At 45.3% G+C, this 20,822-nt stretch overlaps 1 protein-coding gene across 4 annotated transcripts in view; it reads left to right on the top strand.

Moving 5' to 3' along the window:
* rg (A kinase anchor protein rugose) overlaps window positions 1-20,822 on the top strand; it is a 317,271-nt gene that overhangs the window by 117,485 nt on the left and 178,964 nt on the right. For all 4 annotated transcript variants that reach the window (XM_089567001.1, XM_089567004.1, XM_089567002.1 and 1 more), the window contains exons 20-31: window positions 1,509-1,590; window positions 2,529-2,652; window positions 5,961-6,153; window positions 8,047-8,379; window positions 10,604-12,207; window positions 12,742-12,895; window positions 13,226-13,406; window positions 14,014-14,162; window positions 15,039-15,143; window positions 16,993-17,272; window positions 18,507-18,634; window positions 20,085-20,225. In XM_089567001.1, coding sequence (XP_089423127.1) covers window positions 1,509-1,590; window positions 2,529-2,652; window positions 5,961-6,153; window positions 8,047-8,379; window positions 10,604-12,207; window positions 12,742-12,895; window positions 13,226-13,406; window positions 14,014-14,162; window positions 15,039-15,143; window positions 16,993-17,272; window positions 18,507-18,634; window positions 20,085-20,225 — 3,474 coding nt within the window. The remainder of the gene's footprint in view (window positions 1-1,508; window positions 1,591-2,528; window positions 2,653-5,960; window positions 6,154-8,046; window positions 8,380-10,603; window positions 12,208-12,741; window positions 12,896-13,225; window positions 13,407-14,013; window positions 14,163-15,038; window positions 15,144-16,992; window positions 17,273-18,506; window positions 18,635-20,084; window positions 20,226-20,822) is intronic.

Here is a 20,822-nt window from a genome sequence, read left to right as displayed (position 1 = left end):
TAATGTTAATTTACCTAGAAGGCCATTAAGGTAAATGAGTTTTGTTGCTTGTCATGGTTACTTGGTCCATGTTGCGTTGTGTCTAAAGTGTTTCATGTTATTCATGTTTCTTTACACAATGTATATGGTCTTTATTTTATTATGTGCCTCTTTTATATGCAGGGGTGTGTGTTCAAGTATAAATTGTTGCTACTGAGCTGTAAAAGATGGTAAAGCTTCAATAGGCTCATAGGAGGTTTTTTTTATGTGTGTACTGTTTCTTAAAATGGCGGTACATTAACTTAGTTCCAGTAATAAACAGTAGAATTGCTGTCCAGGTGTGGCCTAAGCCATAATTAGTGTTCTTTTTTTCAATGTAAATAGTTTTTTTTTTTCCAAATTTTTGTCTCATAAAGTCTACCCTCGCATTATTATCGAATACCGTGACTCCATTTCCCAAAGCAGTGCTGCAGTGCAGCCATTTCAAAGCAGCCACAACTGTGTTTCAGTTTCCGCAGTTTTGCAATGTTACGTTGGCTACGGGAGTACCATGGACGCCAAATCACAACCCATCCAAAGTCAAAATCGTTCAGAACGTCATTTAAGGGTAGGGTGCAGGAACTCGACACCAATTGGATCTGGCAGGGTCAGGCCTTGATGCTCTCGGGAAGACCCAAGTGACCGTGCGCATCGCAGATTGCTGAGTGGGTGTCTGCCGCTCGGTACATACAGCCTGCCTCGTGACATGGTCTTTAGGTCATTCAAAAAATGCGCCATATCAAAGGACCTCTACGACACCAAGGATGAGAGCATTTAGGGGTCGACAGTGAGGAGGAGTACTTAGTTTCTGAGAGCTCGTCCTATCTCAAAAAGTTTTAGAAAGGTTTTAGCGTTATCAAAAAGAGGACAGGTGTTGGCCATTGCGTCAGGCGATTACAGGTAGATAATTTTTTTGCACCTGTTGGCCTCTCATTGCGTTTGTGGTTTTTTTTTTTTCACTGGGTAGCATGTAACGTTGCCCCACGCGTTACATTCATGACGCATTACATTCAAGTAAGTGCGGTATGTTTTTAGTTCCAGTAAATATTCATCTGGTGACAGTAATATAATTTATGCATAGGTTGGCGCAGTTGCTGAGGGGTTATGGTGCTCAGTGGCTGACCCGAAAGACATGGGTTCGACCCCGGCCTTCGGCAGTCACATCTCAATGGAGGCGAAATGCTAGAGGCCCGTGTACTGTGCGATGTCAGTGCACGTCAAAGAACTGCAGGTGGTCAAAAATAGCCGGAGCCCTCCACAATGGTGTCCCTCATAGCCTTAGTCGCTCTGGGACGTTAAACCCCATAAACCAAACCAAACCTAAACTGCTTGCGTTCTTGGTATTCACTTGAAGGTACTCTCATTAATACAGAGCAATGCAGTTTTTACATGTTTACACAGCACGTTTGATGTCTTTTTACAAATCTTTGCTTAGTTTCACCTTGTTTTTTCTTTTTTGTTTTTTTCTTGTTCTGTCATTGTCTGTACAGATGCTGACAGAGCACATATCCAGCCAGATCCTCTACACCAAGCACTCAGAGCCAGAGTCTCACTACAGGCTGGAAAACCCAAGTTAGTTGGCTGCTTTGAACTTGATTGCCTCTTGCTTATGTCTGGAATTTTTTGTTAACGTTGCAACGAAGGGCCGATTTTGCGATTTTGAGAATAGTAGCCAATTCAGGTTGCACCATGTTACAGCAAACATTTTGTATTTGCAAAAGTAACAAGTGCTTCTTCTCTTCTTGTGCACAAATTAGCAGATCCTTGAAGAATCTTGAAAGGTCTTCCATAATTGCGGCCATTTCTGTATTTTTAAGGTCTTTTCCTCTTTTCAGCAGTGCACATGAGGCATCGTTAGGATGTCTCAGTGGTTTTTTTGTCTTCTCTTTTTGTAGTCTTCTTCTCAACTTGTCTTTTACTCTCATAGAAAGTGAATAGTTGATGTGTTTTTTCTCAAGTAAGCTAAAAAAAATTGTGAGAGTATTTCAAAGTTTTAGGGGGTCCTTCAACATTTATGCCACAGATTTTCTGAGTTAGGTTTTTGTTCTGCAGACCTTGGTGTTTAAGAATATGAAATTTCTCGTTAGTTAAGATTAAGAACTTATGTAATCACTTTTTTCTGTGCTGTTTTTTTTTTTTTTTTTTTTGGCACGATTCACAAGTAACTGTGGTTTGATCAAACATGCCTCTGCAAAAAAGAAAGTTTGCTGAGCTGCTGAGACTATGTGGCAACATTCAGTAGTCGGAATGAGTGAAAAATAACAAGTCCCTGCACCGCTTGAGCAATAACATGCTGCCATATGGTAACAGCATGCAAAAAAAAAAAAAACAGACACAAAATGAGAAGGGATGTACAGGCACTGTCGTGTCTCTGTCCTGTTTAATCTTTGTTTTCTGGCATAGTTACTATGATGTCTTTACAGAGCTTGTATTAAATTTTGTGCTTTTGTCCACTTTGTTTATGTGGGTCTTGGTTTTTCTGAAATGTGCGTTACCATGCCCTGACGCAGTGATCTTGAAGGTTGTGGCTACGCTAATCCGTCAGTCAAAGCCGTGCGAGGAGCTGATTGAAGTGAAGAAGCTCTTCCTCTCTGACATGACCCTGCTGTGTAACAACAACAAGGAAAACAGAAGGTGAGGGAGCCTTATAGACTCAGCTGCCACTCTTTATTGGCACCAGTGAATCTTAAGTGAGTGCTTTCAGTTAGAAAGAATGCCAACTAATAAATGAAGAAAACATGACATTTCGGAACCTACTCAGTTCCTTTACCAGGTGTAGCCGCCGTGGTGGCCCAGTGGTTATGGTGCTCGGCTGCTGACCCAAAAGACGCGGGTTCGATCCCGGCCGCGGCGGCTAGAATTTCTTTGGAGGAGAAATTCTAGAGGCCCGTGTACTGTGCGATGCCAGTGCACGTTAAAGAACCCCAGGTGGTCAAAATTTCCGGAGCCCTCCACTAGGGCGTCTCTCATAGCCTTAGTCGCTTTGGGACGTTAAACCCCATAAACCATAAACCAACCAACCAACCTTTACCAGGTGTGACTGCGGGCAAGTTGCAGTTTGCTTCGCATTCATTCTAACTTAAATTAAATTCCTTTCCCAACCAGACAGACCCCTTTTGAATGTTTTCCTTTGATTGTATGAAGTTCTGTGTGTGATAAGTGTTTTGCTGTGTGATCACTATTAAATCTAGATATTTTAGCATGTTTGCAATACTTCTTGCATGCAACTGTGATGTATGTTTCCGAAAGGGTTGCAAGTTGTTGATCATACCATTACACAACACATTTGTCCTGCTCCATCATTTATGCTGGTTTGTGGTTTTGCATTCTTAAATCTTGCCTCATCACACTTTAGTGACGTTTTGCTGTCAAAGATAAGTTTGAATATACAGTGGAACCTCGATTATACGTCCCCCGGTCATGCGACGACCCGCATTTTACGACGAATTTGTGCGGTCCCGGCAAAACCCCCATAGAGACAATGCATTAAAAACCTCGGTTATACGACGCAAATTTTAGAAGGACCCCGCTTCGTACGACGGCTGGCTCGTACCGTCCGTCAAAAAAGGTCTTCAGCAAACGCAGGCCGGGATGTACCGTATTTTCGCGATTCTAAGTACTCCCCCCTATTTTCGGAAAAAAATTTCTGAAAAAAAAAAACTTTGCATGCGAATCTAAGCACCCCCGTTTTTGCGCGGAAGAGAGCGTTGCCGAGGCCGCCAAGTGCACTTGCTCCCTTTTTCGTCGAGCCTGTGCAGTCGGAGTCCCAAGGAGGGGCGGCCTGCGTGTTGTTGTTGCGACTGAGAGAAGGATGAAAAGGAAAGCGCACGGGCCCGCCTACTGGCGTGAGCCAAGCCACCACCGCTGCCGAGGAGAGTTAAAAGATCAGAGGAAAGATAAAGAGAAAAGATAAGACGCGCGTCCCAGCAACAGATGCGTCTGCAGGAGCCGACGCTGATGAAAAAACAGATAAGCGGGCGAGGCCGCGCTCGCCCAAGCGAGGACAGCGGCGTCCACGGCGCTTTTTGTAATGGAAGTAATGGATGCTTGTGCTCCATGATAAAACTTCCCAAGTGGACAACGATGCAGAGGTTTGCGCTCCCATTCCTAGTTACGCGGACGTGTTGCAGAGCGTCGACAACATCCGGTGCTGTGCTTGCGCGCGCGACGATGTTGGCGACCTACTGCCGGACGTGGCAGCCCTTGAAAGAAAGTTGATGCGCCGAGGTTGGGCAAAGGTGCAAAAAAAAAAATTACCGATTTTTTTTAAACGGTAATAAAGATTTTTTTGCAAATCTGTTTCAAACAAATGCTGGGTTTTGTCTTTTTTAATCTGATTGGCGTACTTGCCGCGGGCTTGAAGCCGGTCAACAGTTTTCGGCGCAAGGCCGAGCGCCACTGGCCGCATTCTTTGATTTTCGATTATACGACACCCGGATTATACGACGGTTTCGCGCGGTCCCCTGAACGTCGTATAATCGAGGTTCCACTGTATATGCAAAAGCACTGAAGTGCTTGTGTTAAGCACTCACTCTTTGCCATCCCCTTGTTGCACCTGCATACTCTGCGGTGAGTTCAGTAATTAGCTGTACTCTTTTAAATTCAACTACCGTAAAAACCCGCATATAATATGAGGTTTTTTTTTTTTTTTTTCAGATTTTAACATGTCAAATTTTCGCCTCATATTGTATGCGGATCCGAAAAATTTTCAGCCAATATCCTCAGTTCAGATTTCATTATTATCAAGCTTCATCACTATCTCACTTCCAACGGGAGGAGGTGCTATCTAGCAGTAGCATAGGTCGGTAGTTTTGGTTTCGACGCCATTTCACTATGCTGACCTGGCCTCGCGATGCCCAGAACAATCGCACTTCGCATAATCATAATGTTGGGACTGCAAAACCAGCACTCAGCTGCTTTTAAAAAGAAAGTAATCATAGCTGCTGAAAGCATTGGAACCCTGTCAAGATGTTCTCAATGAGGTGAGGAGAGCCTGCAGTTCTGCTGCCAAACACTGGCCTCTCCAGCCGCATTGTGTAGCCGGATCACAGATGCTTGGGTCAGCATTCCCAAGGAGCTCACCGGTTGCTATTTAAAGAAATGAAGGATATGGAACGCGCTCGACGGTACTGAGGACATGTTTCTATGGAAAGATATCTCTGATAAGGGCCTCTCGGAGGACAGCACATCCGACGACAACGATCACGAAAGTTCCGACTACTGACACTTCCAATGCGTACACGCCAGTGGATATGCCGGATCCAGTTAGCGCATGCTCGCGGCGCAAAACACAAGTAGGTGCAGCATGGCACCTCTGCACCTGCCATTTGCACTACACACATAGTATCTAGTATCCGACGTGCCGGCGTGTGCAAATAATTGGGGGGGCGTTAGGCTTCCGCAACTTCCGGAACATTTCTCGAGCTGGCTGCCTTTCTTTTCTCGCGTTATGAGAGAGTGACAACTTTTTTACATTTTTGCTATCCCCAAATTACACCTCGTATTATATGCGAGTCCATACTATGCGCGGGATTTTACAGTATATGCATCCATGCAAAGGCTTTCAGTAGTCACATTCTCAGAAGACTGGATTGCGGGACTCTCTCAAATTTCTTCGAACTGTCAAAAACTGTCTCAAGTTTTATCTGTGCTGCTGCTAAACACATCAGCCTGTGTCATCACACATGTACTCATTCACTGTGCTACCTTTATCACTTAATTGTCACATCATTGTCTCAAACTCTTTTTCACCACAGTTTCAATGAGAAATGGGAACTGCTACATACCTGCGTACTTTGGTATGCTGTTTAAGAAGTGCCGATTTTGGGATATGAAAAGTTAACTTCATAAATTTCTCCAAGTTGTCTTCAGTAAAATCAAAATTGGATGAAATCGTTGCCAAAATGACATGACATATTTTCTCATCTCTGGTGGACCTTCAGGACAGTGCTTCAAATGTCCGTGTGGCAAGAGTGGCTGGTGGCCATGGCATACATTCATCCACGCAACGGGGAGGAGCAGAAGATCTCGGACATGGTCTACTCACTCTTCCGCATGCTGCTCCATCACGCCATCAAGTATGAGTACGGAGGGTGGAGAGTCTGGGTTGACACTCTGGCCATTGTCCATTCCAAGGTCAGTGGCATCCACTTCCATTCGGCATTACACCCTGCTGCTGTTTGCAACCATTGCATGATGGAAGGCCTTGTTTGTTGGTTATTGCATAACTGTGATTCCTAGCCAAAACTGGATGTGGGACCTGGTTATTATTGCAAGTAATGTTGTTACATCTAGGGAAACAGTACTGGTTGTGCAGAGCACGAGTCCTGTTTCAGGTTTTGCTAATTTCCTTCAATCCTCCAGTAAGTTCAAAGCGTGAGCTGTACGTTTGTATATTATTTCATGCCAGATCAAATCAGCCTGTGGGACATCAGTAAAGTGTGTTAGCAAGGAACATTCATATGCTTTTACATGTAGCCATGCACAGGCGGCGAAGTTGATCTATTCACAGCATGTTTTCTCGACTTCTCTTTGCGGGACTTGTCTCGTTGCCCAGTAGTTGAAGACCACACAAGTATTACGTGTACATTTAAGGAAAATTCACCTGTGTGTCGCAGTGCAATTAGGCGTTTACTTGTTGCATGTGTTTTCATTTTACTAGATAGCCATGGTGCCAAGTTTAATGTATATAAGCCTTGAATCTGAAGCCTGATCAAGTTGCTGTGGTTTAGCAAAAAAAGCCTGTACTTAGAAGGACAAGACCTTGGTGCACGCTTGGGATGCAGAGGCAGCACCAGAGTTGGGGTTCTCAATCTTTTTTATCCTCGAGGCACCCGAATTCTGAGTAATTCCTTCCTGCCCAATATGCATGAAATAGGGAGCATGCAGACATATGGCACATCAAGGAATGCCCAAATTCAGTTAGTAATGATTGGCTGTGTAGTTAAACAATCTGCAGTGAACAGTTATAGTGCAGTTGGTCCCAAAATAAAGGGGGTAAAAGAAAAGTGGAGGTTGAGGCATGCATGGATCTAAGTGCTTGGGGACCCCAAAAAACACTCCAAGGAACCCTGTGGTTCCATAGAAACCAGTTTGAGAGCCTCTGCTCTAGAGCTACAAGGAAAAAGAGATGCGAGAATGGGAACTGCCAATTTTTTCTGTGATCAACTGCTGTGATTTTTAGCAGGTCTATGCCAGGCTAAAGATTGAGCACTGAAAAATTAGTTTTTAATGTTCACTGCCAAAGCTAATGCCTGAGCATACTGCAGAGTTAAACCTGAAGCTTGTGGGTTTCAGGCAGATAAATTCATTTTCCCCATATCCAGGGTTGACAGTCCAAACCACAACCCCACCCCCGCATGATCGGCTAGCACTGCAGAGTGTAAGCCAACTACGGCAGGCTACGGCAGTGAAATAGAACACATGCCATCACAAATGACATTTATTGCCGCTAAAACAATAACTGCGGCTAGCAACCAGCGAGGAAAAGTTCCTTGGTAGGAATACACTAAGGAATAGAGGACGTCTGACTCACCAGCAGGGTTACAAGCAAGTGTTCGCCTTTAGTGGGGCTGGGGAAATGCTGCAAGGCTGAGCAAGACAAGCTCTTGTTATAAGTTCCTGTGCAACACACTGTCTCGTTGACCAAGTGTGGAGCCGCACTGGACAGTTCGCATGCAATGACTTCCCCCGGCACTAGCGCTGCGGCAGTGCAGGCTCCTTCCCTTTATAGGGTAACAAGGAAGGACTTGCTATCATGGGGAAGCTGAACCTGAGAGGACGGAACCTTAGGAGAGTCCCCACAAACTATAAGATATTGTTGACCATCATTCATCACTGGCATGCTGTCTGTACCTGGCTAGCTTTGCTAACGCATTCATAACTTTGCTAACGCATTCAAACCATGTCCATCCTTATGGTAATTAATGTCCATTAGCCCTGAATGCATTAAGATTGAATGCATTAATGTTGAATCTAACATTAAATACATCAATATTGAGTCCAACATCACCTGCCGTTCTCTTCCAGGTGTCCCTGGAGGAGTACAAGCTGCACTTTGCCCAGATGTATGAGCACTTTGACCAGCGGCGCGTGGACCACATCACGGATCCGGCTGTGCGTCGCAAGCGGCCAATCAGCACCATCTCGGGGCTGGACCGGTGCCCACCGCCAGAGTCGGACCTCCCTGGGGCTCGCAGGGCATCTGAGGACCAGTCCGTGGTGGCTGCCAGGCCGGACATAGTGCAAGTCAGGGAAGGGCTGGGGGAAGAGGAAGAAGAATCGAGCAGGGGAACTGTGACTTTCCCGTCCATCGTGCCGTCCACACCAAGTCAGCTGCCAGACCCTGTGCCATCAGATGACGTGAGGGGGGCTTGAATATAACACTAACACACTTACATGGAAAAGACATGATATAATTACATTTACAAGGGTGTGTCCCAGTCTTCTTGAGCTCATAAACCGTATTGAGGACTAGTAAATAGGGCATTTACTTGTGTGCAATAAAAGATGGTGTATACAGAAATAAATCAAAACGAAGTTGTTCAGTTAAAGCACACTTGGCACGAGAAATCTGACTGATGTTTTTGAATAGCGTTATGGTTGACCACTTAGATGTATAGCTAAAGTAGTAGTATTTTCTTCTTAGTTAGAAAAGTAGGTGTTAAAAAGGCAATTGAAAACCTTTGGTACACTTAAAGGTGCAGTGAAGAGGAATCTGAACTTGTCTTTTTGCCGCGGGAACTCAATCTGCATGTTCCGAGCATTCTTAGAAACTCCGATTTATTGCCCTGTGTGGCCGATTTTCCTAATTAAATCGAATTAACGTCCGGCTCCCGCCTTTTTTTTTTTAATTCTCCCCTGTATGGTGGGCGGAGTCGACCAACGCGTGGAGTGCCTTTCACCCAGTCTCGTGGCGGCTTGCCGCTCTGCCATCGGCATAGTAATAGGTAGTAGTCCGTAGAAGCAAATAGTTCGCGCATATTTTTATTTCTGCTGGCTTATTTTGCGGCTATATTATCTGCGAATAAAACTATTTATTCACGGAAACCTAAAAAACAAAATAAAACGAAAACAAAGCCTCCACGGAGCTGGCTGAAAGGCACTCCACGCGTTGGTCGACTCCGCCCACCGAACGGGGAGAATTCGAAAAAGAAGGCGGGAGCCGGACGTTAATTCGATTTAATTAGGGAAATCGGCCACACAGGGCCATAAATCGAAGTTTCTAAGAATGCTCAGAACGTGTAGATCGAGTTCACGAGGCAAAAAGACGAGTTCAGATTCCTCTTCAGTGCACCTTTAAGGTCCATATTCAAGGGTGCGACGCAACAGCGGTTCCTCTCGTCCACGCAAACACAGACACTGTTTCTTCTTTCAATATCAAAATCATTATGTAAAAGACCACTCGACATAACATATAAAGCCCTATTTTAACCAAGTTGTACAAACATTCCTGTGTGGCCTAATGGTAGCGTATCTGACTCAAGGGTCAGGGGTTTGAATCTCGACTACACCAATTTTTTTTTTTTTTCAGCGCAGTTCATTTGCTTTATATACTTACATGTCTTAATCACTTTTGAGTCATGTTGCAAGCTTTTAATCACCAGTTTTCTATTGTTTTCATCACTTTTCATATCCGCCGCTCCACATGTGACGTAGCCACCTTTTTTACCAATCTGGACTTTTTGGTTACAACAATGGCGATGGCAATGCTGACACTGACTTTTCTGCAGAACAGGACCCTTACACTCTCACATAATATGTAGTTGCACTTGATTGGATTGACTTCAGCGGTTTTATTCTCATTGTGGGGGGGCTTTAATTGGAGGCTCTTCTGGTCGATGGAAGGCAGGACATTGTGTAACAGCAAAGAGGAGGGAATAAGGGCGCTGAAACCTGTTTCACTACTTTTATATGCAGACCTGGGCTTTTGGCATCCTTTATGCTTTATTTTTTAATCTCTGTGGCATATGATTTGTTACGATCTGCCAGTGTTTCATTTTGTTGTTCACTTTTTTCATGAAGCAAAGACAAAATCTCTGTCATCACTTTCAGCTGTTATGGAGGCGAAATTCTAGAGGCCCGTGTACTGTGCGATGTCAGTGCACATTAAAGAATCTCAGGTGGTCGAAATTTCTGAAGCCCTTCACTACGGTGTCCCTCATAGCCTGAGTCGCTGTGGGACGTTAAACCCTACAAACAGAACCAAACTTTCAGCCGTATTTATTACTTCTGTGTAGCATTTCGTGTACAGCAAAGTCATTCAGCGCTTACCTTGGAGTCTTTGTTGATGGAGTAGGAAGGTGCAGTTTCAAAGAATTCACTAAAAACCATAAGGTAGAATGGGCAGAACACATTTGTGTATTCTAAACCAGCGCAAAAAAGACACGGACAACAGAAGAGACGTACAAACAGTACGTCTCTTCCTGTTGTCCGTGTCTTTTTTGCGCTGGTTTAGAATGAGCAACCAGCAACTCGCCCAAGCTTTTACCTTAACATTTGTATAGCTGTATGCCTGTTAAATCATTTTCTTTAGTTTCAAATATATCTGAGATCATTGTATCTGATTTCATGCCCAATCTTCCAGGTTGTTCCAGTTGTTGAAATCTCTGAGGGCCCAGCGGATATTGTGCAGCCAAGTCAAACTGTTGTCTGCCCTGATGTGATTCCAGTCCAGGAGACCATCTCTGGCAAGCCCAGCATAGAAGAGAAATGCACCCCTCCCGAAGAAGCTGAGTCACCCATTCTAAATAGCGCCACAAGGGAACCCGGAACTTCCCCTGACGTTGTCCCCCATCCCACTGACACGGCTTGTGGGAAGCATACCGAGCAGAAGTCTCCAGAGCACGTCGAAGGGAAGCCACCTGGCGAATTCAGTGAGGGCCCACGCTCGATTGATAAGGAAGAGGCTTTGGCTGCCTCTGGAGATCAGGCTGATGCATGCCAACTTGTTAGCAGTGTTGAAGGTAAAGCAGTAGAGGAAGGGACTGAAAGCGGCCCAGAACCAGAAGCGGTTAAAGACAATGAGCCCGTTTCCACGAGCGAAATGTCTGTGGACAAAGATGAAGCGGGAGGCGGCGAAGCATCGGCAGAGTGTGATGTCTTTGAGGATGCTCAGGCTGGGGATGGAAGCGAGACGTCTGAAGGCACCACTGCTCTTCCTGACGATGGGGCGGACAGCGCTGAGAAAGAAGTCGTGAAAGAGGACGAAGGCAGCGAAACGTTACCAGCAGACGGCAAAGTCTCATCAGAGTCAGCAGGCCCAGTTTCGACGGAGCCCTCTGCTCCCACAGACGAGCCGGTGAAGGCTGAAACCGAGCAGTGGGAAGGAAAGGCTGATGGCCGATCGGAAGATGCTGCGTCTGGCTCCCCTACAAAATCCGTAGGAAGCAGCGGTGGTGTTGGCGCAGATGCCAGCAGCTTGGAGGAATCGGCTGGCAGCAGTCCAGTCCCCCAGCCGCAACCCAAGTTCACAGTGAGCTCTGAGCAACTGGGCAGCCACCTTCCTGCAATTGTGAACCCAACTGAGGATGTGCCGTTGCCACCGCCAACCATGGACGCCGAAGTGTTGCCGTCACCACAAGAATCTCCTGTACATGGCAGTGGTGGTGCTTCTCCTGACGAATCTAGTGCAGTGAGTGACGTCAAAGATGAAGTTGACAGCAATGGGAACCGCTGCGCTGTCGTAAAAGCAGACGGCGAGGGTGAGGACGATGTAAATGACGAACGCTTGGAAGCGAAACGGACTGTGGCACAAACGAACTTGCTTGACAGTGAAGGGGATGATAAGGCAGCAGCAGCTGAAGCAAGCGGCATCAGCACCATCGAGGCACAAGTGGAGCGGCAACGCAGGCACATGGCGGAAATGGGGCTGAGCGACGCACCTCCTGCTGAAGGCTCTGGCGAAGATGACGACGACGATGCTTGCACGAACGATGCCGGACTTGTCCGTCGTGCGCGTAGTGCTTCGCATACGTCATCTGCTGCTGCTGCTGAGAAGGCACCACCTTCAAGACCAAAGTCGGTTGAGATTGCTGGGGCAAGCTCAACTGCCACGGGGAGACAGCTGTTCAATGCTGGGCCTTCACGCCCACCATTTCGCATTCCCGAGTTTCGGTGGTCACCCATCCACCAGCGCCTCCTGTCCGACCTGCTTTTCTCACTCGAGACAGACATCCAAGTATGGCGCAGGTCAGTACTTGATGTCTGAAGAAATATATACTGGGCTTGTATGTGTTACAACTTTTGTGCAAAATAATTCATTTTGTCTATACATGTTACAATTAAAGTACGAATATATTCAAAAACGAAAGCGTATTCATGCAGCTCATTGGCACTTAACCAATTCGCAGGCTGCATTGGACATTTTTTTTATATATAGCACAATCATAGTTTGCGCTGTTATCGTGTTGATAGTGAAGCAAAAAGCATGCGTTTCCACTCACTCCTTGCTTAATAGTGCGCACTGCCAACAATCCTGAGTTCACCATTCTGACATCCAGGGCACCCCCTCACGAAGGAGCACCTCCGTTTGCTCATTGCTGGACCTTAACAAATGAGAATACTGAAATGAAAGCAAATGAGTTGCAAGGATTTGAGAAAAGTTTAGTCTGGCTTCAGAGGAAATTATCTTCTCTGGTTGTTTTTGAACAGTACAAGGGGAGTTTTTGTGTGCGTGCATGTATTTAGTGTTTGCTCATGTTCTCTGGTTCTTTTCTTTTACAGCCACAATACCAAGACAGTAATAGACTTTGTGAACAGTGGGGAGAATGCCATCTTTGTCATCAACACAGTACATCTGATCTCCCAACTGGCTGACAACATCATCATTGCCTGTGGGGGCCTCTTACCTCTGCTAGCTTCTGCGACTTCCCCCAATGTAAGCTGCTGCTTTCTTATGTAACAGAATTGCTAAACTACTAGAGCCGGACTTTCATATGTTGAGCATTCCAATTCCGTCCCTTCCTCCATCTGAAATTCTTTCCCGTTTGTATTCGTGCCTCACAAGGACTATATCTTGGGGGCAGTGACTGTAATACTAAATTTTAATGAACCAAGAGTAAACAATAGAAGATCTAATAGCATGGAATGTTCCTATTTTCAACACCACTGTACACATTCATATTCATTCCTTGCACATGCCTTTGACTTAACCTGTTTTATGCTCTCTACGTTCTCTCCAATCTCCTTGACCCTCTCGTGTGAGCAGCATGAGCTGGACGTGATTGAGCCAACGCAAGGCATGGCCATTGAGGTGGCCGTGGCCTTCCTCCAGCGGCTGGTCTACATGACGGACGTGTTGGTTTTTGCCTCATCCCTGAGCTTCTCAGACCTGGAAGCTGAGAAGAACATGTCCAGTGGAGGAATCCTTAGGCAGTGTCTTAGGCTAGGTACGACGTCAGTCTTTTTTCTTTGTCTTTTTTTTTTGCATTCGGGTCATTTTTTTTATGACATTATAGCATGAAAGACAGGAACCATTGTCAGCATGGTGAATCTTAAATTAAGGTGCCCAATTTTAATCTCTGGATTGAAGTTTACACCCATCCTAAGGCTTTGGGGCTGAAATCAAATTTTTGTTTTTTTGCTTTCAAGAGGCACTCTTTGGTTGTAATGATACGTGGAGCTACACCTTCGCATCAGAAGTTTATGGCTGTTATCACATGGTGTTAAGCAGTGCTTGAGTTCATTATTTCTGTGCTGCTGTTAGCTTCATGTAGGATTTTTGCTATTTTAATTGTTTGCTGGCCTAGTATATCACTGTAGTTTTGCTAATTGGCTTTGTGAATAGATGGCAGCAGCTGTCCTTCTGACTAAAGTGCCAAGCTAAAAGAGTTGTTTTCTTTTGTATCAGCTGCCTTTCGAAGGGAGGGAACGTAGGATGTAATTTACATGTTCTCCGGAGGGGCGGAGCTGCATTACAGGCGCATTGCTAAATCCTTACCCCGGATCACAGGATTGTACTACAGTGTGGCTCTGCTGTTCTCGCATTGGGTGCAGTGTGCACAGCGGCTGTTCGCAACTGCCTGGAGTGTCGGGAGAGGAGCTGCCCCCTGACACCCGTGACACCGCAGACTCCCACCACCAGGGACCCACTGCGGCCCAATCCAATTCATGCACTCATCGGTGGTGTGCAGCCATCAGCTAAGGTCTCTCTTCTATTCTGAGTGTGTGACTTCTCTTATGTACTTATTTTTAACATAGGTACCTCAGGGCTTAAAGATGCACTGAAGAGGAATCTGAACTTGTCTTTTTGCCACGGGAACTCGATCTACACGTTCCGAGCTTTCTTAGAAACTGCGATTTACTGCCCTGTGTTGCCAATTTCCCCAATTAAATCAAATTAACGTCCGGCTCCCGCCTTTTTTTTTTAATTCTGCCTCGTACGGTGGGCAGAGTCGACCAATGCGTGGAGCGCCTTTCACCCAGTCCCGTGGCGGCTTGCCGCTCTGCCATCGGCGGAGTAATACGTAGTAGTCCGTAGTAGCAAATAGTCCGCGCATATATTTATTTCTTCGGGCTTATTTTGCGGCTATATTATCTGCGAATGAAACTATTTATTCATGGAAACCTAAAAAACAAAATAAAGCGAAAGCAAAGCCTCCATGGGACTGGGTGAAAGGCGCTCCACGCGTTGGTTGACTCTGCCCACCGTACGAGGCAGAATTAAAAAAAAAAAGGCGCGAGCCGGACGTTAATTCGTTTTAATTGGGCAAATCGGCCACACAGGGCAATAAGTCACTGTTTCTAAGAATGCTAGGAATGTGTGGATCGAGTTCCCGCGGCAAAAAGACATGTTCAGGATCCTCTTCAGTGCACCTTTAAATATTATGATGGGGATTGTGATTTGCGGTAACTTGGATGACCAGCGTTAGCTGCTATGTGTATATTACCTTGGCACCTGACATTTGTCTACTTGCTGCGTTCTGCACTGGGAGAACCTTGCGTTTTCTTCTTTCGTTACATGATGTTTTCATTTCCTTTTTATTAAACAAGAGAATGTGTCTCATCTCGGTGCTTTGCAGAACATTGTGGAAAACCTTGGCGGTCAAAGCAGCCCCATTCGAGATCCAGAGAAGCTGCTGCAGGACATGGATGTGAACCGTTTGCGAGCTGTCATCTACAGAGACGTATGTCACTCTTTTTTGTGTACGACTCATGCAGGGTGCTTGTTTTGAGGGGAAAACAATACTATTGCTCTTGTCAACGTAAGCAGTAGATTGCATTTATGCATTGGCCAACCAGGATAGCTAAGACAACATGCAGTTGCAAGCTGATTTTGCATATGACAGGCTTAGCTTAGATTGTATGTGGTCTTTATACCTTTTATGGCTGGTTTTGTTGTTGCATATCAAAATGTTTGAATGTTATCATGCAGTTAATTTCAGTTTATCTTTCCTGTCTTCTTTAATTTTAATGGCAAGCATTGAATTTTTGGTCTTATTATCATTACTAGTTTTTCTGTATGGGAAGGGAAGTGAAGTTTTTAAACCTTTTTTTACTACAAAAATGCAGTTAACTGCCCCGGTGCAGGCTTTGATCTGATTGAAAAGTGCAGGCCTCATTTTGGTAGGTGAACAGTGGAATTAATAATTAAAAATATTGCATTTTCAGAAACAAAATGAAAACTGTTTTTTTGGTGGATGTGGTTGCTAGTACTACACAGCTGTCTGGTTTGGTTTGTGGAGTTTAACGTCCCAAAGCGACTAAGGCTATGAGAGACGCCGTAGTGGAGGGCTCCGGAAATTTCGACCACCTGGGGTTCTTTAACGTACACTGACATCGCACAGTACACGGGCCTCTAGAATTTCTCCTCCAAAGAAATTCCAGCCGCCGCGGCCGGGATCGAACCCGCGTCTTTTGGGTCAGCAGCCGAGCACCATAACCGCTGAGCCACCGCGGCGGCACTACACAGCTGTCTATTACAAAACATACGAAGCAATATGCTAGGAGCATTTTTTTTTTTTTGTTATGAAAGTTTAATGTTCTTACAGTTTTATAAGTTCAGTGCTTAGGAAATCTCATATGTTAGCTTATGTTAGGTTATGAGGATTCACCTAAGGGAATGTTTTATTGCGTTGTAGGTTTTCTGACGTCATTTGAAGGCGCGAGATGGTGCATGCTTGCAACATTTCATGCAGCATGTTCTACCTACACTGTTTGCTAGGCGATCTCTCACTGGTGCATTGATTTCTTTTTCTGTCATTATGAAAGCTGCTTGGTTTAGCAGCATAAATATTTTCCAGATGTGCCTGTCAGGCTCTTGAGTAATTGGTGGAAATGCAGTGTTTTGCCACATAGCGAGTTTCTTGATGTCCTTGGTACAGTTTTGCCTAGCTCCGTCCAGTTGTTGCCTTCATTTGCCCCAGCTAGGCTTCCGGTGAAACTGCAACAGTTTCACTTCAGACCAAGAAAACCAGTAAACCAGCACTTAGCCCATGGATAGACGCGACCCAGGAACTGTAAGGCTTGCCACATTGCTTAGCAAAAAGGGATTCTGCATGAGTGCCGAGAACAATGGGAAAGCCTGTCCTGAAAATTATTTCTAAAACACACTTTGCTAGTTCTGTCTTGCAGTTCTTTGAATTCATTGTCATTCTTTGTGGATTCTGTTCGATGAGAATGGCTCTTATTGCATCATGGGGAAGCTTCTCTTTTCATGAAAGGAGGGTGCAGCGAGTTGATCAGAGAAAGTAGATGGAACAGATGATGCAGCACGATGATTTGTTACGTATCATCTACAATACCTTCAGAGTACGGCATGTATTGTATATTATGCCTGGCTTTTTTGCCCCTCTTGCTAGCAATGCTGAGACGAAATGCTGGAAGCCTTGCAGTCTAAGAAAGAATGTGGCTGTTCCAAGGCTTTCTCCGTCACTGAATGTGGCCACTTCAGGGCTGCATTTGGGCAGTGCACGCACACTTTTACCACTACCGCGCTGTCTCATGTTGCATGGGGCCGTTCCCCCTTGTGCCCAGGATGAGACCAAACAGGCGCAGTTCCTGGCGTTGGCTGTGGTTTACTTCATCTCCGTGCTGATGGTGTCCAAGTACCGTGACATCCTGGAGCCCCCTTCGTCCTCTTCCTCCTCGTCCTCGGCCTCCTCTTGCTGCTCGCAGCAGCCCCAGCCCCAGCCACAGCATCGGGCTGCTGCTGTGGCCCCTACCCCATCCTCTTCCAGCCTTGCCCACCCAGCCTGCCCCGTGCCGCCCTCTGATGGGACGTCGGCCATGCACCTCGCTCAGCCTCAGGCGCCAGGTGACTGCTGCCAGCCTTTCAATGACAGTTGATGCTTGGATCCCCTGCTCGCACACCAGCTGTGAAACTGTGTGCGCCGAAATATGGTCACTCTCTGGAACATAGCTAACATAGATGCTTCAGTGCAAGGTTTCATTACCTCCCTTTCATCTTTGAACATCCCTTGAAAACTCATTCGATTGCCTCAGGTGGCGCAACAAAAAATATGTGAACCCTTTGAATTTCGAGCCAGTTTTTGCTCCAGATGGACTTTATGATCAGCGTCACGATTAGTATACCTTTAAAGAGCGGTGATTAAATGTCATAACAACAGATGAATCATCACAATTTCATGACTGCTAGGCTGCAAATTTCGTCTTGCCCCATGTCATTTGTGTTTTGATGAGGACTAGTTGCAAATGCAGATTTGCATTGGGATTTCAGTTAGTGATAAGGACCATCAGCTGCTTTGAAACCTGAAGGCAGTGAAGACATAGCCCAAATTTTTGGGTACAGATTTCTCAGAGGTGACATCGCACAGGTTCTAGAAGTTAAACGTTGTGTTGATACTTAAGCGTTGTCGCAGAAGTGATTTCATTGAGTTCTGCCAAATGGGCATTTCACGGAGCATGAAGTTGTCACGTTTTATTGTTGACCCATGGAAGAATGTAGCTGTAGAACTCAAGGTAACATTAGCTACTTTCACTCACATGTCGAGAGAGTGCAAAGCTAACCAGCTTGAATATTTCATGTTCATACTTAGTCTCATTGCTGAAATGGTTCAGCAGTTTTTTCACAAGAAATTTCTTATAGATCTCAGATGATAGATCTAGGCATGTTGCTGTTTTTTCAGTTTTGTCAAATTGTGGCTTCCAAAGTAGAGATATAGCAGCTGTGTTCTTCTTGTCCTAACTGGGGCTCTTACTCTGTTTGTTTCTGAAATTCTATGGCGTACTTTTAAACATAGCAAGTTCTAATCTTTTGCTGCAGTTGTTTGAATCAGTACCAACTTACCCAAATTGCAGCCTTAATTGTTTCAACAAGGTTAGCCTTGCATTTTTAATTCAGGTTACTGCTCACAGTAAGCAGTGCTTTGCCATTTATCTTAGTTGCTTGCGGCAGTGCTCAAAATGGTTTCCTTTTCAAATTCTTGCCTAGGACAGAACATTAATCATTAGTAAGTTTGAAGTGAAAGGACAGGAACTTAATTGCACTGGTCTCTTTCTGCTGGTTTCCCTGCCCCATTCACGTGCAGCCAATGAGAAGGCGTCCGTGCTATGGTCAGATGGCCAAGACGAGGAGCGGGATGAGGTGATTGTGGTCGAAGAGATGGACTCCAGTATCCTGGCCAACATCCACTCCTCTGCCGCCATCATTTCCACAGTGGGTCCTCACTCTTTCTTCTCTTTTTTGCATCACTCTATATCTCTTTCAGAGCTTAGCCATGCTGTAAAGTTAACACATTGAAAGAAGTCTGAATAATAAAACAGTAAAAAAAAAAAAGCCCGACTGTTGAAATGTATTCTGATACAGCATACCACTCATTATTACAGATTATTGACTATATTGAACTCTTCCTGAATATTTTTAAGAAACGAATGCCATGTTTACTTCACTGCATATCTAATGCCATTGTCCATAGAATGGATACCTATATTGAACTCCCCAGCACCAAGCAGTGCTGCTCAGATGTCAGGTGGCGGGTTTCGCCACCCTGCTCAACAGACATGATGGTGCGGCAAATGTTCATGCCATGCTTCGCACCAACATTCGCACTTTTATCTTGGTTTAGTGTTCTCATATCGTATTCGCTGTTAGTGGCACGGGAGATACAGCGGGTAGAGGGCTGGTAGACAGGCAGTTAGCACGCTTTCTCTCCTCTTGCACACATGGACAGCACCCCGGAAGCCACAGCGTGGATGGTTGTAGCTTTGTAGTTACCTTCCTGTGCCCATAACTGCTGTCATGGCAATGTTGAAAGCGGCGGCAGCTTTCGCTTTGAAGCCCCATTTTCCACGTGATACAGCTGTAATGTAAGGAAGCCATCTGAGCTGGCACTTGGCATGCTGTGTTGTGTGTTGACGGCATTGCGTAGAGAAGCGAACTTAACTGGTGCTTGGTTTTTACGACCTTCAGAATTGCCACGAGCACCTTCTAGATGACTCAGAAACTTCGGAAAAGGTCCTCTCATTTCTCTAGTAAGGATCACCTTAGTTGCTGTTCATTCACTGGCTATGTTGCACTTCTCTTGCGTGCGTTTTTTATGAAATACTACGAATTTCGGCTTTGCTTCTTGATTTCACGTAAGTTGCCATGATATACAGCCTTTGTCAAAAGTATATAGCCCAAGGCATTTGCTTTTGGGCCACAGTGTGTACTTTTCTCATCGTGGGCATTAAAAATTCTTCGAAAGTCGGAGCAGCTCTCGTCCTCACTGCTCCTGCGGTCAGGACTTCCAGATGTCCGACAGTTTCACTAGATGGCTAACCAGTGAAACCCTTATGCTGTATATGTTTGACAATGGCTGTAACAGTATCAATAAAAGAAGCATAACTGAAGATATTTTGATAGGTGGAAGCTATATGATGGCCCTCATTTTTGCATATAAACAGCAACCACTGCAAGCTTAAAAGGAAAAGGCTTTCTCAGCAGAGGAATATTGCACATTACCTTTTTCTACGTATAGCATGGCAAGTCTGCATAAGAAGGGTTGTGGCACATGTATTTTCACGCTGCGTGGATTCTGTATTCGGTGCATCCAGCTCTTGACTTGTTTAATGGGGCCTGTTTGTTGGACGTGTAGACAAAAGATGTCTCTTACTTTTCTCCGTAGTCTCCAGTGCCAAACCCTGCCCACCCTGTAGCAGCCACCACCTACCACCCCGAAGCTGTGAATGGATCGGGAGAACCCTTGGACAACTACCAGGCTACAATCCTTGTGCCCCAGGAGCCAGCACTCAATGGCCTCAACAAGGTGAGGCACTTCTTGCCAGAGTATCATGGCATTAACTATAGTCACTTCTTTGCTCCTAAATTTCCGGGGCTTCTGTTATGCTGGTGCTTGAAAACTATGCAAAAGGGGGACGATGGAATGATGGGTGTTAAAAGGAGTGATGGCTAGAGTATTAGTAGTTCACAGAAATGTCGAGACAGAAGAGTTGTGTTTTATTTCAATGGTTTGCACCAGTATGACATTGTATAGTTCTCAGATGCAGAAATGTGGCTTAAAAAAAAAATGACAGTATTCAGCATTCTTCAACAAGTTTTCTTTTAAAGCAGAATAGTGGACCCCTTGCCATAGATTGGAAGTGCTTCTGTTTCAGCCTCGTTTATGCAAGCATCAGTGTGATAACTACTGTAGAATCTCAGTATTCCATCGCTCTTGATAGGAGTTTTGGGAAGATACGAATTTGTAACGTTCCTTGCCCAGAATGCGTTGTGCACAGTATGCAGAATTTTGGGTCCTGTGAACACTTTACCCACGCCAATGCAGATGATATGAATGCGTGAGTTGTTACCGCACCCCCGAACACTAAGCATTGCCTGCACATCGTCAATGATCGCCAGTTGC

Source organism: Amblyomma mixtum, chromosome 1 (assembly GCF_055824585.1).
Source record: "Amblyomma mixtum isolate Tamu chromosome 1, ASM5582458v1, whole genome shotgun sequence".
In the NCBI taxonomy this organism is placed as follows: Eukaryota; Metazoa; Arthropoda; class Arachnida; order Ixodida; family Ixodidae; genus Amblyomma; species Amblyomma mixtum.
Note: the sequence above shows the minus strand (reverse complement) of the source record. Positions and strands in the feature narration are given on the sequence as shown.